This window comes from Nelumbo nucifera, chromosome 5 (genome assembly GCF_055504915.1).
Source record: "Nelumbo nucifera cultivar China Antique chromosome 5, China Antique-T2T, whole genome shotgun sequence".
NCBI classification, from domain to species: Eukaryota; Viridiplantae; Streptophyta; class Magnoliopsida; order Proteales; family Nelumbonaceae; genus Nelumbo; species Nelumbo nucifera.
The window spans coordinates 58,359,594-58,378,376 of NC_142653.1; the positions used below are offsets into that span (position 1 = coordinate 58,359,594).

Here is an 18,783-nt window from a genome sequence, read left to right on the forward strand (position 1 = left end):
GGGCTGACGGCAATTTGCATATGAGATTATTTTCACGACTCTTATCGTACGTAATCAACGGTCAAAAATAAAGGGCTGTCGTGGCAAATTGCGCGCAGATGAGATTATACTCTTATTATGGATGCTATTGCTAACAACTCTCCATGCGTCAATTTTGTACAAAAAGTAGCTTAATTGACGGGTCCAATCCCACGTCTTGCATTCTTTTAGGGCAATATAGAGTTATATGGTTTTGGGTTTTGAAAATGACATGAAAAGATAGAATGGTCCGATCATGTTGTCTCCCTGCTTTGGGATCTTAGTTGGATCATCATCGGGTTAAGCAGTAAACCCGAATCGATCCGATTTATCGGCTTCATTCGGGTTTCAAATCAGTTTTATGTTAAAAATGGCTGATGTCAAGCCAGATCTGTTAATATAGTAGAATTGAATAGTTCACTTTTGCCAGGACAGTGCCGTAATGCAGTGCTAAACCAAACAATCGAGGCCTTCGGTTGGGCCACATCTATTAAATCAAAGGCCTTGATTTTATTGTTTCAGCACAGCCCTAAGACAGTACTAGTTGAAGGCTAATATGATTTATGGTTTTGGTTTTGTAAACCAAACCAAATCATAAAATATAAATTGTAAATCCAAATTATATATATATATATATATAATAAGCTTTTATTTTATAATGCTAATATGAAAATGCATGTACATGAAAAAGTTAAAAAAGTATTTAAAAGGGTAAAGGTGTTATTTAGGCTTTCTAATTGAGTTAAGAATTAAGATCATAGTGTATTAAAAATCCTATCGAACTCTAATAAAAAAGTTTGTTCTGGTTCAGTTTTGTAGTCTAGTAATTTTTTTTGAGAAGATCTTCTGGTAGCTCTAACAATCAAAAGATGCATTGATCTTTTGTATGAAGATCTGAATAGCCCGAAGTTATTTCGGCAGATACATGTCTTTTTCTATATCTTTTCATGTTTTTCTGCATAAAAATAAAATTTGAAAGACACGAAAAACTTCATTTAGAGCATTTTGAAATTCCGATTTTTAGTGACTAAATTTTTCATAAACCAAACGAAACGGAAATAGATCGAAAATTCAATCTGCCCAACTTGTAAAATGATCAAATTCTCCGTAACTATACTGTCCATGGGTTGAATCAGCTTTGGGTTCAGGTCAGAAAAAATATCAAACCGACGCGTTGACAATCCCTACTGGGTCCTACTATTGAGATCATCCTCAGGTTTTGACCGTCAAATTGGATTCTACACAAACAATTAATTCAGTACTTCCTATTGGATAGATACAATAAGAGCTGTTAACAACAACCATGCTTAATTAATCAAATAATGGAATTAAGAAGAGGATAAATTTATTACATTTTTTAAATGGATAAAGTAATTAATCTTAATTAAGAAACTATTAAACACTCTAATCTTGTTTAACAGCCAGCGAAAAGCATTAAGTAATTAACTATCATGTCGTTCCTGTATTTACTTGGGCAACCAGTAATTCCCTCGTGCTTAACCGGCTTTTCCCGGTGACCTTTCTGACAAGGCTCCATAGGGTAATAGAGGAGCTCCCGGCGGAGATGCTTCTCCCCTTCTATATATGTCAGTGCCCGCAACCATGCTCCTTTTTTCTCTTCCTTTTCTTCTTTCTCTCATTGTCTCTCTCCTTCATCTATTCTCCGGCGAGTCCTCGCCGGAGTCCGACCGTTAAATTTTCCGGAGAGGTGACTCGTTTTCCCGCCATTTGAGCTCTCCAAGGTCGGCTCCTTCGTCCAGATCTCTCAACGTTCTCCTTTCCTTTTTGTCCTTCATTTTCGCTGAAGATCTGATTTTCTCGACAAATACTTCGTTGATTTGGTCGGAATGTTTGCCAAAATGCGGAAATTTCAGATTTTTTGCTTCTTTTTGGATTTTGTTTATTCATTGTCAATTGTCATTGAGGTGTAGGGTGTTATTCATTAATCCTTTCGGTGGATCTTGATCTGGAATTCATTAATTTTGTTTTGTTAGCTTGCCCTCTTCCATGTCTGTTTGGATTAGCCTTATTTAATCTGCATTTATTATCTCCTGGTTAGATAATGCGGTCTATCTTGTCAAATTCCGAGTCTCTCTCTGTCTGAAAATGTCTTCTTGAGAAAATCGAAACCTTTTTCTGTTTTGGCAATGGTGTTGATAAATTAGACAGTTATATATTCTGATTTTGATCTCTTGCTATTTTCGTTTGTTCTATTGACATTTGGGTTGTTTCAACTTTTAAGCAATTCGGTTTCTTTAGTTGGAGATCGTTCTGCGGATTATAAGTCTCTGTTGCATCGGAAGAGGAGAGACGAATGGATGGAGCTCGAGATACGGGTCTCAAGAATGTAGCTTCCACCTCCTCGCTTGCGGGGATGGACGACTTTGATTTATCAAAGCTTCTTGATAAACCGAGGCTGAACATCGAGCGACAAAGGTCCTTCGATGAGAGGTCTCTCAGCGAGTTATCGATTGGTTTCGCTGCCCGAGCAAGCGTGGAGAACTTAGAGGCCATGAACTCGCCGGGGGGAAGGTCCTACCTAGATACGCCGGCATCCTCTTCTCGCAATTCATTTGATCCTCATCCAATGGTTGCCGAAGCCTGGGATGCTCTGAGACGGTCGTTAGTGTACTTCCGGGGTCATCCTGTTGGGACTGTTGCCGCTCTCGACCATACGGAGGAAGCTTTGAACTATGATCAGGTTCCTGTGTAATCATTGTGCATTAAGGCAGCTTCTGTTTGAAGAAATTTGAATGTGATTTCATTGTCTTTAATCTCATGTGCAGGTTTTTGTGAGAGATTTTGTGCCCAGTGCTATGGCTTTTCTAATGAATGGCGAGCCTGAAATAGTCAAAAATTTTCTTTTGAAGACTCTCCATCTTCAAGGGTGGGAAAAGAGAATAGACAGATTCAAGCTAGGGGAAGGAGCAATGCCGGCTAGTTTTAAAGTGCTTCATGACCCTGCTCGGAAAACTGATACTTTAATAGCAGATTTTGGTGAGAGTGCAATTGGAAGAGTTGCCCCTGTTGACTCTGGGTTCTGGTGGATTATTTTGCTCCGTGCCTATACGAAGTCTACTGGTGATTTGTCTCTGGCAGAAACGCCCGAGTGTCAAAAGGGGATGAGACTTATACTGGCCCTGTGTCTGTCAGAAGGTTTTGACACGTTTCCTACACTGCTCTGTGCGGATGGCTGTTCAATGATTGATCGAAGAATGGTAAGATTGTTCTTGTATTCTGGCCTTGTTTTCTATTAGAATGACCTGCCATAAGCGGAGATTGGGCTTTCCTAATTATTTCATCTGATTGTTTTGCTTATCTTTTCTTCTGTCTCTTCCCTGTCCAAAATACAGGACAGTACATCTAGAAGATGCTTTCTTGATTGCTATTCTCCTAGACAATATGAAAACTTTCAAATCAATGCTTATTTCTAATTTTCATTGTGCATGGTAGAAGGCATGCTTTCTTGTTAGTTCACTGTTATACACCTAAATAAGGAAAGACTTTCTTTTATACAACTAAGTATGGACAGAGAAGAAATTAAAAAGTTCTGACATCACAAGGCATGCCTATTTGTGTCGCCATCCCACGAGATGCTAAAAGTGAGTAAGGATGTTGGAGTTGAAAATATGAAGTGGATTCATATGCTGGATCCTTTTAATTTAAATAAACAATAATATTTGGTAAAGAAATAGGTGTTTGCAAGAACACCTTAATCAAAGTACAAGATTCGATAAACCCTTGGGCCAATATTAGAAATCCTCTCATCATCATCATCCAAGCCTTGTCCCAACTATATGGAGTTGGCTACATGAATCCTGCTTTGACAATCCATTCTGTTTAATACCATATCCATTGTTAAATTATTGGCACTAAAATCATTTCTTACTACTTTTACCAATGTCCTATTTTGCTCTAACCCTAGCCCTTTAAGTGCCTTCAACTTGCAAAAAATCAATTCTTCTTAATTCTTAAGGGCTGTTGATAGTCTTCTATGCACGTGACCAAACCACTTTAGTCTACTTTCTCTCATTTTGTCACTCATTAGAGCTACTCCTAGGTTCCTTTGGAAGTTCGGATGACTTCATTTCTCATCCTATCCTTTCTAGTTTTTCCCACTTGTCCATCTCAGCATATGTATTTCTACCACACTCATTTTTTTTTGGTCATTTCTTGATTGTCCAACACTATACTCCATGCAGCATAATTGGCCAATACATCTGTTTCATGGAATTTTCCTTTTAATCTAAGTGGTATTTGCCTATCACATTAGAAATCCTCTCTAGGTCCTTTTTTCCTATAAAGTTGCTTCCGTTTCTTTTTATTCACTCTTCAGAAAATCATCTCTCTAGTTGTATGTTTCAGAGATTAAAAAACAAAGTTGACACAAGATGTACGGTTATTTTGCTACATGCATTTGATCAGTAAATGTTATAATTGGATGGAGTATATATTTCTAGAAAAACCTGGCTGTCTTTTTGGTTCTTCAGATTGATTTTCCTTATTCATTTTCAGAGTTGAAGGGAAATTAAACAGGAAGATATGAACATGTTTCTACTATACTATTAAAATATCATATTTTTTCACTAGGAAAAAATGCCCGAATGTTTTTGAATGTCCACATGTTCAATAAAAAATGCATCTATGTTATTTCTCTTCTTGGTGTCCATGGATGAATTTATTTATCCACAAGAAATAATGAAATTTAATATGAAAGAGCCATCCATTCTTTAACTCATTATGTCTTTGTTTAAAAATATACTTCTGTGTTTCTTTTCCTTTTCCTTTGTTTTTTGAGTGATAGTTGCTATTACAATCATTGTTCAGAAATGACATGTTAGCATTTCAGTTCAACCATTTTATTTTATTTTTTGATTGATAACAGTAAAGTTTTATAAAAATTGAATAAAAGAATAATAAATGTGCAAGATGTGCTAAACACCCTTTATATCTCTTAGGCCAGCTTCTGTTACCTAACCCCTTTTTGGCCATTGTTTAAGTTCGACTTTCTAGCCTGAAAGTAATGATGATTGAGATGTAATTAATTACAGTGAAAAATACTCATCCCCTAGAGACAGGGATGAATAGCAAATAAGAGCAGTGTACAGATGACCAGAAATTCATAAGATGAAAAATACTTTGTCATAATTCTATTCCTGGGCCTGAGCCTCCCATATAATCTAGGCATCTTTTATCACACTTTTTTAATCCTATGATTATGTCATTTTCCAGAAATTACATGCTAGCATTTGAGATAATTCTTACCTAATTAAGATTTAGTCATATTTTATCATATGATCATTTACAAGTTGAACTCAAGCTTGAAAACCTGAATTCAGTATTTTTACCTAATTTCCATGAATCTCCCATCTTCCTTTGCTTTTCCCTTGTAATTTTTCCCATGTCAAGTAGACACTACATTGGAGGTTCTTTGGAAATGTCTTGAAACATAACTGGATTGTCAAATCCATCTTATTTCAATGGTTGCCTAGGATGTAGTTATCAAAGGAGAGGGGAAATGGATGTGCCATCTCTAGCAGCTTTCCTGGTAGGTGTTTAATAGTAAGCTTGACCAGAACATGAGACCTCATGTTTGCAATGTAGTGCACCAGTAACTTGTTTCTTTCTGTGCCTAGGAAGGGAAAGATATTGGCATTTTATGAAGGAAGGGGAAACAGTAGTTATATTTTTTATGTAACTAAAATTTCTTCCAGAATTACGCTCTCTAGGGAATCTCTCTTGTTCCAGTTTGCTTGTAATTGACCACTTCCTAAGTTCCTTACAAATAGTCTATATGTTAAAACCTAATGAAAGGATTAGTTCTAAAGCTAAGCAATTCAAGACCAATGACCCAGGCAGTGATTGCAGAGGGAAATAAGCAGTTTAAGCAGGAAGTGGGGAATAAGCAATTTCTGTGATTGCAGAAGGAAAGGGAATATGATCTTGTTGAAAAGACAACCAATGACCCAGGCAGTGATTAGGAGCCCATTTAGTTTGAATTGTAGTTAATTGGCATGGTGATGGCAACACACCCACATTCTTGTCAAGAAAAACTATAGTCCATCCTAAGCACCAAAAGCTAAACTTAACAGTGATTGGGAGCCATATTTTCCTAAAAGTACAAAAGCATTAAGGTCACATCGAATAAATGCTTCATGTACATGGTCTAAGAGATGTCCTTTTGGATGTTTTCAAATCTAGCTTGTCAACATGCCTGCCAGAGCACCATCATTCTACTGCCACCATCTATAATAACTGCATATTATTTCTGAACTCTAGCATGGAAGATGTTGGTATGCTGTCAATCATCCTTTTCCTTTTCTATGGTAACTGCTAAGATTTGTTTTGTTTTTTTTTTGTTTTTGTTTTCTTTTGTTTTTTTTTGTTTTTTTTGTTTTTTTTTTTTTTTGCTTCAGAACTGCTAAGATTTGTTAAAAAAAATAAACAGTTAGTTAATAGTCCAACATGCAGAAACTGCAATTAACAGTAACAAATAATGGAGTTTGATCAAGGAAGTAGTTCTTTTCTTCCTCTTAAGTTCAATGGAGTTTTCCTTTTTTCAAGGAAATACTTCTGAAAGATGTTAACTTGCAAATACAAATAATGCAACTCAATTTCTAATATCCCTAGTTACTGGAAACTAACCTTTACAAGGTTGGTTCCAAAAGTGATATTGTATGGTCTATTGTTCTATGCACAGTTTTTTGGTGCATATAGGAGAGAAATAATTGTATATTTGAAGTAAAGGAAAAAGAATTCCCAAGCTGTTTGCTGGTTCTAGCAGTCTTCTTATGGATTGGACCTTATCTCTAAAAGATAGGATGAATTTTGTTTTTGAATGGTTGCCTGCTTTGGATGTAGGGAATGTATATTGTTAAGAAATATCAAATCATTTGTAAAGGGCCTTTTTATAGATCCTCACACTTTTTATTAATAGAAAATTTTGATTAAGTAGAAATATGGTAGGATGATTTGTTCTCTACATATCAATCTAAAGACTTGGGTCCCTTGGTATAAATTATATAAATTTGGGTTTTGTTGGCCTGGATCAATCTTAGTTCATTGTTCATAACTTGAGCATGCTTATCTCCATTATAATAGCTATCAAATCGGATTGTCATGGTTCCAAAGAAATCCTCAGATTTGGAGTTCTCAAAAGGTGACATCTTCCATCCTATTGCTTAATGCACAATAAGGCTATTAATTCTCTTGATTTGCAGGAGATAGGCATTTGGGATATCTCTGTTATCCTTCCGCATGCTATCCAAATAGTTTTATTCCTCTTTATAAGAGATTTTGAAATTTCAAGGTGGGACTTGGCACCCCCCCTCCTAGAAATGACCTCTAAAAGGGATGAAGGAAAGATACACCCCCTATATGCAGGTGCGTTACTGAAAAAAAAATATAAATAAAACATTGCAGGCCTGAGGCAACCACTTAAACACAAATGGATAAAAAAAGCTAGTTCAGAATAAAACTCCTCCCCATTAATTATCTGTTCCTTGTAGCCTAGTAGGCTATTAATTCTCTTGATTTGCAGGAGATAGGCATTTGGGATATCTCTGTTATCCTTCCGCATGCTATCCAAATAGTTCTATTCCTCTTTATAAGAGATTTTGAAATTTCAAGGTGGGACTTGGCACCCCCCCTCCTAGAAATGATCTCTAAAAGGGATGAAGGAAAGATACACCCCCTATATACAGGTGCATTACTGAAAAAAAAATATAAATAAAACATTGCAGGCCTGAGGCAACCACTTAAACACAAATGGATAAAAAAAGCTAGTTCAGAATAAAACTCCTCCCCATTAATTATCTGTTCCTTGTAGCCTAGTAGGCTATTAATTCTCTTGATTTGCAGGAGATAGGCATTTGGGATATCTCTGTTATCCTTCCGCATGCTATCCAAATAGTTCTATTCCTCTTTATAAGAGATTTTGAAATTTCAAGGTGGGACTTGGCACCCCCCCTCCTAGAAATGATCTCTAAAAGGGATGAAGGAAAGATACACCCCCTATATACAGGTGCATTACTGAAAAAAAAATATAAATAAAACATTGCAGGCCTGAGGCAACCACTTAAAACACAAATGGATAAAAAAAGCTAGTTCAGAATAAAACTCCTCCCCATTAATTATCTGTTCCTTGTAGCCTAGTAGGTTATTCATCAAAGAAAAAGAAGTCCCTTACCTAGATCCCATGCTTTGAAAAGTCAACAATGACACCATTGGCTAATGTATGGACAGAGAAAGTAGGAACCCAATGGAAGGAGCTGTTTGATCACTTGTCTTGTAGAGACTGTAACCAGTCCTACTCTAGATGTGAATTCAGTAAGAAAAAATTCAGAGAATAGAAAAGAAAGAAGAGAGAGAGAAAGACACTTCTTGAGAAGCAACTCTCTCTGATAGGGTTGATCCACTTCAATATGCTTAGTTATGTCATGTTGAACCAGATTATGGGCAATATTAATAGCAGCCTGATTATCACAATATAGCATCAAGGGCTTCTCATAAGCAATGCCCGGTTCCTCAAATAGGGATCTCAACCATAGTACTTTAGGCACACACCATTTGCCATAGATGTATTCAGCTTCAACATTGGAACGAACAACAACATTTTGTTTCTTGTTTCTCCAAGAAACAAAGATTTCCTCCTACAAAAGCACAATGTCTAGAGGTGGATCTCCTGTCATCAACACACCCTACCCAATCAACATTTGTGTGAAATTCTATTTTCATGTGCCCATTATTTTTGAAGAGTATGCCTCTGCTTGGACATCTCTTTAAATAAGCAAGAATCCTCTCAACTGCAAGAAAGTGAGTGGTTTTGGGGGAATGCATATATTGGCTAACAACACTAACTGCATAAGAAATGTTCGGTCATGTGAGGCAAAGATAAAGGAGTTTCCCAACCAATCGTTGAAACATAACCTTGTCTTCAAGGGGCCCTCCAACTTCTGCACTTATCTTATGATTTTGTTCGATAGGTGTGTTAGCAAGTTTAACACCTAGCTTCCTAGTTTCTTTCAAAAGATCGAGAACATACTTCCTTTGGGAGACAAAAATCCCATGTTTAGACCGTGCTACCTCAATTCCCAAGAAATACCATGGTTCTCCCAAATCTTTGATCTCAAATTCTTGGTGAAGCAATTGCTTAAGAGAGTCAATCGGGTATGACTCCCTATCACCACAATATATCATCCACATATATAGCAAGTAGAGTCAAGGAGGAATCCATTCTTTTAGGCTATGTTTGGTTTGAAGGGAAAGGTAGGGAAACCTATACAAGGTTTGTAAAGGTTTCCCTACCTTTTCCTTCCTTTCCCTACTTTTTCCTTCAAACCAAACATAACTTTAATGAAAATGGTGTGATCTGATTGGGCTTGTACATAGCCAAATTTTTCAAGGGCCTGCCTAAATCTATCAAACCATGCTCTTGGAGATTGTTCTAGTCCATATAAGGCTTTATTCAGCCGATAGACCTTCTTCCCCACTTTTGTACTATAGAATCTAGGAAGTAACTCCATATACACCTCCTCTTGTATATCACCATTAAGGAAGGCATTCTTTACATCCATCTGAAACAATGGCCATGAGAAATTTGCTGCAATGGATACTAAAACTTTGATAGTATTCATCTTGGCTACTAGTGCAAAAGTTTCCAAATAGCCTATGCCATATATCTGTGTAAACCCCTTTGCTACTAATCTAGCCTTATATCTTTCAACGGAGCCATCAGCATTATGTTTCACTGTAAACACCCAATCGGTTTCTTCCCTTTAGGCTGATCAACTAGCTCTCATGTATCGTTCTTTAGAAGAGCATCCATCTTTACTTTCATTGCATCCTTCCACTTAGGTACTAACAAGGCTTCCTGCACTGTTCTAGAAATGGAAATAGCATCAATAGATGCCAAAAAAGACTTATAGGATGGAGACAATTGATCATAAGACAAATTAGGAAATACAATGAGCTATAGATGAGGTACAACGACGCTTCCCTTTATAGACTGCAATTGGAAGATTAAGATCATCGAAAGGAGGAGGAGAAGGCTCAACAATGGGATGTATCTCATCTGTAGTGGGAGATAAAGAATTGTGGTACCTAGATATGGAGCCGCAAAGGAAATTGAAGTTGGCCTAGACTACTAATGAGGAGTCCAAACTCGGTTGTCTAGTTTAGAAGGATCTACAAAAACACTATCAAGTGTTTTTAAGAGCAAGGCTACTAGATACCTTTATGTATGTATATATGTATTTATTTAGCAACCAACTTATAAATCTTAGTTTTATTCATTATGTCTTTTGATGAAACTCCTTTTTTGAACTTGTCTTTCATTTTTTCTTTTTATTTTAAATATTCTATATTTACTTGACTTTATTTATACTAATTGAAAGAAATACCTTGTTTAGATGATTAATATGTTTCAATTTATTTTTCAGAAGAAACTAATTTATAAATTCCTTTTGAATAAACAATTCTTCTTAAAATTATTTAATTGTTCCTAATTAGTTAGTAAAGCATTGCTTTTAATATAATAAAAGGCAGCCTAGTGCATGAGGCTCCTGCCAATGGCGGGGTCTGGGGAGGGATAGATGTACGCAGCCTTACCCCTGCACATACAGAGAGGCTGTTTCGATGATTTGAACCCTGGTCACCTAGGTCACAATGGAGCAACCCAACTGTTTCCTAAATAAAATGATATTTTTTATTTAATGTAGATATTTTCTTGTATTTTTTTTCATATAACATAATTTGTAAATGATGAAGAATGCCTTGCTTTAAGGAGGATGAAGAATCAACACCAGAAAATGACCCAAATGTTGTATGAAATTTGTCCATACAATGCCTATATAGGGGTGTTTTGGTTTATTGTAATTGGATTAGGGAATCAAAAGGAAATCCTAGTGATTTTTTCATAGGAAATGGTTACTTTCATTGAATTTGGATAATCTTTGAAGGAAACACAAGTCCAATCCCTTACACTAGGGTTTCTGACCCCCAAAGGATATACTATTACAATTCAACTCAGAATAATTCACCCTTGTTTGGCTAGATGATCAGCCAGACTATTCGCTGACCTTGTAACCCAGCTAAACAGCATATCAATCTCTCTTGAAAGGCTTGTAATTTCCCTCAAGCTTTGCCTGGGAGTCTAAATCCCCATAGTACCTGTTTGCAGCCACCCTATCACCAATTTTGAGTCCCCTTCCACTTGAATCTATTGAAGAGCCAATTGCTTTACCAATCTCAGCCTTTGACAGAGAGCTAATACTTCAGCCCTTGGGGAGTCACCCACTCCTATTGGCCTAGAATACAATGCCACAATTGTTCCTTCTCCATCTCTTATCGCACCACCTATGCCCAAAGGACCAAGATTTCCAGAGGAGATTTCATCAAATTTAGTTTAAATCTTTGGTTTACTGGAGGAAACAAACTTTCCTAAATCACAGACTTTGAGGATGAAGGATTCGTAACTGCAAACTAATTCCTTATAATATCACCAAAGGAGAATTCACACAAATCCAAAGTCTTTACCTAGTGAGCAACCTTGAAAGTAATGCTGTCAATTAAATTCTACCAAGATTTAAGATGTTCTTGGAAGATTCTATTGTTCATTTCCTCCCAAAACACCCAGACTGTTGCTGCTCTTGTAGCTTTCCACATTACTCTTCCCCTTTTCTTTGGTTGTCTCAAGGAATTTGCATTAAAAAGACTTGCAACACAAGATGGGGGTGTCCAGCTGCAGTTAAGAGGAGAAGAAAACCATTTCCAAATGTGAGAAACAAATGAACAAGAAATTATTAGGTGGTTTGCAATATCATCACTGTCAAGGCAAAGTTAATAGACATGAGGAAAAGGCACCAATTTGGCCTCCTTTTTTGCAACAAACCACGAAAGTTAATCTTCTTGAGAATTTCTTCCCAGCAAAAAGCTCTAATTCTAGGTAGTATTGGACTACACCATACTTTTTTAGCTTGAAAGGACACTACTTCAGTAGAAGAAAGGAGGGAATTAAAGAACGAGGCACATGAGAAGTGACCTGAAGGAGAAGTTGACCACACTTGACTGTCAATAGGAATGGCAATTTCCCCCAAAAAAATGGGGCCCCAATCTGCTCCGCCTTGAATGGGGTTTCCCTGATCTTAAATGGGGACAAGGTGAGGATGGGGAAAACTTTTTTTTGTCCTTGGACTCAATGGAGTGGTAAATTATTAAAATATCCCTAGGTTTAATATTAATTTCTAAAGTACCCCCGAGTATATAAGGTGACTTAGGGTTCCCATAATCTCATTTCCCCAAATTCCCAAAACCCTAGGATCCCATAATCCCATTTCTAAAATGTCTAGGATTGGGGATGGGGATGGGAGTTCCTTGTCTTGCAATCAAGGATCGGGGTGGCGGGGTAGGGGATTTTGGCTAAGGGATGGAGAATGGAGATAGGGAGGGAGTGCCCTATACCATACCCGCCTAGTTTCCATTCCTACTTGTCAGACAAGGATCCAAGAAACAGAGCTCTAAAGGCCAAGCAATTCATCAAGAGCCTCCATTTCACAGTGGACTAAAGAAACCAGTTTTTTGCTTTTGTAAGTAGATGGAATAGATTAGAAGGGAACCTATCCTTAAGAGAGCCCTTTCCTAACCAAATGTCCTTTCAAAAAAGAACTTCACTATCAGAACCAACTAAACAATCCAAGTTTTTTTTTTGAATTTAGGGAGTATTCTAACTAATATATTTTATTTTTTTATTTTTTTCAATTTTGATGCTTCTTATATGAGGTGTATGCCTCATAAAAATTAGGTATTTGCCTCTTGGCCTATTGAAAAGGCACCTGAAGCTAGGTACTTTTTAGAGCTGTAAAGTGAGCCGGGCCACCCGCAGTCCAGCACAGCCTTGTCACTGTAGTAAGTGGGCTGTGCCAGACCTCCTTACTATTTTATTCCAATTTTATTGAAATTTTGTTTTTTCAATTTCATTTTATTGTTTCATATATATGCAATTGTATACATCGAAGTTCAGATGGAGTAAAGTTTTAAGATCTTTTTTTTTTTTTTTCAATTTCTTGTCTATCTTGTTAATTTATTTTAACTTTTCATTTTTTTTTGAATTTTTCTAAAGAAGAATTGTGCCACCGGTGGTCCACTGGGCCCAAGCATCGGGCCATGCTGGGCTTCCCTCTTGAGGGATTCCGGGCCAGGCAGGCACAGCCTGCTTGCTAAGGTCTGCATCCTGGCATGGCACTGCCCACTACAATGTGGCTGCCCGCAAAAGTGGGCCATGCCGGGCCACATGACACCTATAGGTATTTTTATTCCACCCTGGTTGGAATAGGATTCATGCAGCTAATCCCAGATAGTTGGGAAAAGGCTTGGTTGAGTTGAGTTAGTTGAGTTCCTGCTTTCAGTTAGTTCTACCAGTGCTTAGATCTGGACAGAGAGGTGTTTCTGCATTTACATGCTTCCAGGAATCTATGCAAAGGACATCATAAGAACGGAAAGAGGACAGATAAAAATCAGAGACCAAAAGGAAAAAAAATTCTAAGAATTCAATTCATTTTTATTTTCTCTTTGATAGGTAAATTGTTATATTTTCCTTTTCTCATTAGCAGTTACCATTCATGCTCATGGCATGAGGATTCTAATATTTTCATTAGAATGAGATTTTTATGCATCAAGTAATTAGCTACTATATTTACCTTACTATATCCTGTGTCCACATAGTGTTCTCTTCCCACTTTAATTGTACAATTATGCAAACATCAGTTGTTTGGTTATACACAAGTATACCTATGTCTACATGCTACATACTGGACCTCTGTAAATTTCATTTTTTTTTTACATTTTTCTGAATAGTTGGATAAGGATGTTACCACTTGACTGAGTTATAGGTTATCTTTTATTTTTATTTTTACAGGTATTTGTTAGATTTACTCAGAAAATCATGATGGTATATTAGTTCATGCTGTTTCTTTTATGTGGAACATGTAACTAGCAGCTAGGTGCTTACCTTTGAACACTAGAAATTGATAATCTTTCTTTCTTGTTTTACAGGGTGTCTATGGTTATCCTATTGAAATTCAAGCTCTATTCTTTATGGCATTAAGATGTTCTTTAATGATGCTCAAGCATGATGCTGAAGGGAAAGAATTCATTGAGAGAATTGTGAAACGTTTGCACGCCTTAAGCTTTCACATGCGAAATTACTTTTGGCTCGACTTCCAGCAACTTAATGACATATATCGTTATAAAACAGAGGAGTATTCTCATACTGCAGTAAATAAGTTTAATGTTATTCCTGATTCAATTCCAGATTGGATTTTTGATTTTATGCCAACTCGTGGTGGCTACTTCGTTGGAAATGTCAGTCCTGCAAGGATGGACTTTCGATGGTTTGCTTTAGGAAATTGTGTTGCTATTCTATCCTCTCTTGCAACTCCTGAACAGTCCATGGCTATAATGGATCTTATTGAATCTCGCTGGCAAGAGCTGATTGGAGAAATGCCTCTGAAAATAAGCTATCCTACTCTAGAAAGCCATGAATGGCGAATTGTAACCGGTTGTGACCCCAAGAATACGAGATGGAGTTATCACAATGGTGGATCTTGGCCAGGTTAGTCCATCTTGTTTCATAGTGCTTTCCGATAATTATGCTAATAAATCCCATCTTTGTCTAGTGTAAATCAATATTGCTTTTATGCAATAAGCAAAATACTTGTTCTTTTCTTGTGGTAAGCTCTGGATGTTAGTGTTGGTAATCCTGTTTGTGTGATATGGTAGGAAAGAAGTATCCCTCAGTATGATTTCTGAACCATGGCAGCCTGGGAGGTGGCTTGTAGGCTCCATGATTCGGATCTAGTAGGGGTTGCTTTCTACATGTATAGGATCATAAGCATAGTATGAAGGATGAAATGTTTACTTTACATGGATAGATATAAAGGGGTTTCCCCTTAATTCAAAATTCTTGTTTATTAATGAAAGGATCACATGCCAAATGAATATCCCTGAAGATTGTGGAGACACTAGGAAAGAATCATCTTTTTGAGTAGAGATTAGTAGCGCATCATGCATCTAGGTTTTTGTTATGTTTAGTCTTAGATCCTACGACAGAAACTTGCATGATGAATCTTACCATCCCTTGGAAATTAAAATTATTTGATTGCCCTTAATTTTGAGTTTATACAACTTTCTATAACTAGGTTAAATCTACTTAGTGGGAGATCTTTCAAAGCTTTTCAGTGACTGACATAACAAGAGCATGGAATGAAGTTGTACACTCCACTAAAGGGAAAGATAAAAAAGTGATGGACTGGAAGCCTCCAGATGGCAATAAAATCAAGCTGAACTTCAAACGGAGCTCTTTAGGAAACCCGGGACTGGCAGGCATAGGGGGTGTATTTAGAGATTGTTCACGGAAAGTATTGGCAATGTACTCGGGTCCTCTAGAACTAGGAGACTCAATAAAGGCTGAGCTGCTAGCGCTGTTACAAGGTCTAAAACTCGCTAAGCAAGCAAACTTTCAAAATTTGGAGGTAGAAGGGGATTCAAAACGGTTATCTCTCGGACTACTACAAGGTGTAGTGGTCCCTGGATATATAGATACACACTGAGAGAGATAGAAAGTCTGGCAAGGAAACTCAATGCTGCATTCACTTGGATCAGAAGGACTGCAAATGGAATGGCTGATTCATTAGCTAAGCAGGGGGTCCATAGGCAGCAGCAGCTGTTTTGGACACAATTGTAGTTTTTTTTGGCTTTGTTGAAGTGTTGGTTGTATTGTAATTTGGCACCTGTTTTTCACTGATTAATAAAATTAATTCTTCTTTGCTGATAAAAAAAATCTACTTAGTGGGAGCTGTACCCAGAGAGTATTGCTTTTCTGAAACTATTTTAATACCTATGGTTGTGAAGTAATAGCTATGATTATATCACCAGGCAGAACGAACCGGTTATTAATACTAATGGTTGAATTGCATGCATCCCTTGATCATTCATCTAGATCAAGAAGGTGATGCCAATTATATTGCCAGCTGAGTCGGACAAAAACATGCTGTAATAGGGTTAATAAACCAATTTGGGGTCCAGCAATTAACCCAGAAATGGTAGGTCTGCTTAATCCTGTCAGCCTTGCTTTCAAACTGCTTTCTTTCTTTGACTGGGAAAATCTTCTTTGTGGGATCTGGGCCCTCAGGTTAAGCAGGACTGCTGTGTTAATTTTGAAATACCGTTCTGGTCAACAGTTGAGGAGGGTGTCACTCAAAGAATTAGAGCAGGATGGTTAAATGGAGGAGTGCATCTGGACTTTTATATGATAGGTGAACACCACTTATATTAAAAGGAAAATTCTATAAAACAGTTGTAAGGCCAGCTACTTTGTATGGAACAGAGTTTTGGGCAGTCCAAGAAACAACATGTCCAGTAAATGAGTGTGGCAGAAATATGAATGCTAAGATGGATGAGTGGAAAATGAGAGAGTAGACTAAAATGGTTTAGTCACGTGCATAGAAAACCACCAACTTCTCCAGTTAGAAGAAGTGATTTGTTACACATTGAAGGGGCTAGAAAGTCTAGGGGTAGACCAAAAAGGACATGAGTACTAAGTAGTAGGAAATGGATTGATGAAACAGGATTCATGTAGCGGACCCCATATAGTTGGTGTAAGGCATGGATGATGATGATGTTCCTGTCAATAGGGTTGTCATCGGGTTGGGGTTGATATGGGCTTTGCTCAACCTGAGCCCAACCTGAAGCCACTCCACCTGAACAGCTAAACCTTACTTGAGCAGGCTAATTAAAATGGGATACTAAGCCTGACCCACACCCAACTCATGAATAGTAAGTACCCTATACAGCAAAGGCTATATACTATGTCATTGGGTTGGATTTAGTATGGATTAGCCCAACCCAACCTGGGACCCGAGTAAGGCTGCAATCCTGACCTGATAGGGTCAGGTCAAAAAAATTTTACCACGTAACCTGATCTACAGACATTTTTACTCGTCATGTTCAAGTTGTTCATCATGTTTCTTAACTTTACCCATCTTAGGAAGAGGGACAACCCTACTTTCTTGATACCTTAATGAAATTCTTTTAATTATGTATACAATCTTGTTATTGCAAAATGACAAAAGGGTTTTGGATGATTTCTGGTATGATGCTACTTGGGAGCTTATTCCAAAATTTTCCAGTTCGACTGTATGGACTGGTGTCTGGTGATGTATTAAAAATTACCATATCATTGTCTTTTACTAAAAATGCACAATAAAAAATTTAGCATTTTGCATTGTTTTTTCTGTTTTCATGGGACAGTTCTTTTGTGGCTGCTAACGGCTGCATGCATCAAGACGGGACGACCACAAATTGCAAGACGAGCTATTGATCTTGCTGAGAGCCGGTTGCTGAAAGACAACTGGCCAGAATATTATGATGGTAAGCAAGGGAGGTATATTGGTAAGCAGGCAAGAAAGTTCCAAACATGGTCAATTGCTGGGTATCTAGTGGCAAAGATGATGCTGGAAGACCCTTCACACTTGGGAATGATCTCTCTGGAGGAGGATAAGCAGATGAAGCCTTTGATCAAGAGATCAACCTCTTGGACTTGCTGAGAATACAGAAAACAGAAAAGGAAGCATGAAAAGTGTGATACAAGTGCGAAAGGTTCCATTTTTGTTTGTTACAGCGTCATTCTTTGGCAATATTTATCATTGTAGGGTTTGGCTAAAAAGACTGTAATATTCTTGCTGTGGCAGACATCTTTCTTTTCAAATAAAGAGACATTTTTGATGTTCGTGTTTCAACTCCTAAATTCTTAGACTCAATCAGTGTCTCAGATGCTGGCTTAAAGCTATGGTTGTCTGGCTACTCTCTATTAATTAACACTTAATACCGCAATTCGCATGCTATTAACTGCTTTTTGCAGAATGTACCCTAGAACTGCAACTTATTGCAGCAACTGCAGATTGTATGCTTGCTGTGAACTTTTCTGCTCCTTGCTAGGGAATATAATTTCAGTATCTAATTCTCTTATGGATGGAGGATGCATCAAGTGTCATTATGAGTCAAATCTAGCTTTTGAACTTAAATCCTTAATCAAATTTATGCACCAGGAGATTGCAATTTCTATGGTTTCTATAGAACCTATTGAAATATCCTTATTTTTTTGAACCCTCTAATGAAATACCATTTTAAATTTACTCTAGAAATGATTGTAAAATGTTTATATCAAGTATTGGTGTGTAACATTCTCTGGAGATCATCCGATGTTTTCTAAAAATGGAAACCTAAAAAACTCGACCTTTACCACAAAATGAGGGTTTTTCTCCACTCTCTTGAACCAATACAAAGGAACACTGATCCGGAGATTTTTAATCCAAGGAACAAAACCTAAAAATCAATCTCTACCTTTTGACATCTCAAGAGCTTCTGTAAAATGGATTTGGAAAACAAAACTACCACACTGAGAATAAAATAAAGCAATCAAATAATAAGAAATAAAGTAAAAAAACTAGTAATAATAAACGCTAGAAAGCAATTAAATTATGAAACTAAATTACAAGAATGATCACTAGTATGCAAATAAAATCATGATTTAAATAGCAAGAACAAGATGAAAATAATGGAGAGTAATGTTACATAATACCACAAAAAAAAGAGACAGTGATGTAACAAATACTTGTTATTTTTTTTTTCTTCATGGGGCTACACGATGGTCTCCACTATATATATATAATTGATAAGTCTGTTTCTCCACTATATTAATGCCACATGATT

General features: G+C 37.0%; 1 protein-coding gene across 1 annotated transcript; it reads left to right on the plus strand.

The window, feature by feature from the left end:
• The first annotated feature begins 1,555 nt into the window (after nucleotides 1–1,555).
• Nucleotides 1,556–17,810, plus strand: A/N-INVF (Plant neutral invertase family protein). Its single transcript, XM_010258161.3, has 5 exons — nucleotides 1,556–1,760; nucleotides 2,261–2,719; nucleotides 2,805–3,236; nucleotides 14,068–14,626; nucleotides 17,323–17,810. The coding sequence occupies exons 2-5, from the start codon at nucleotides 2,333–2,335 to the stop codon at nucleotides 17,616–17,618; spliced, it is 1,674 nt and encodes a 557-aa protein (XP_010256463.1). The 5' UTR covers nucleotides 1,556–1,760; nucleotides 2,261–2,332; the 3' UTR covers nucleotides 17,619–17,810.
• Nucleotides 17,811–18,783: the final 973 nt, after the last annotated feature.

Coding starts and splice junctions, on each gene's coding strand:
- A/N-INVF (XM_010258161.3), top strand. CDS start 2,333: ATGGATGGAGCTCGAGATACGGGTCTCAAGAATGTAGCTTCCACCTCC. Junction 3,237..14,067: donor CAATGATTGATCGAAGAATG/GTAAGATTGTTC, acceptor CTTGTTTTACAG/GGTGTCTATGGTTATCCTAT. Junction 14,627..17,322: donor CAATGGTGGATCTTGGCCAG/GTTAGTCCATCT, acceptor TTCATGGGACAG/TTCTTTTGTGGCTGCTAACG.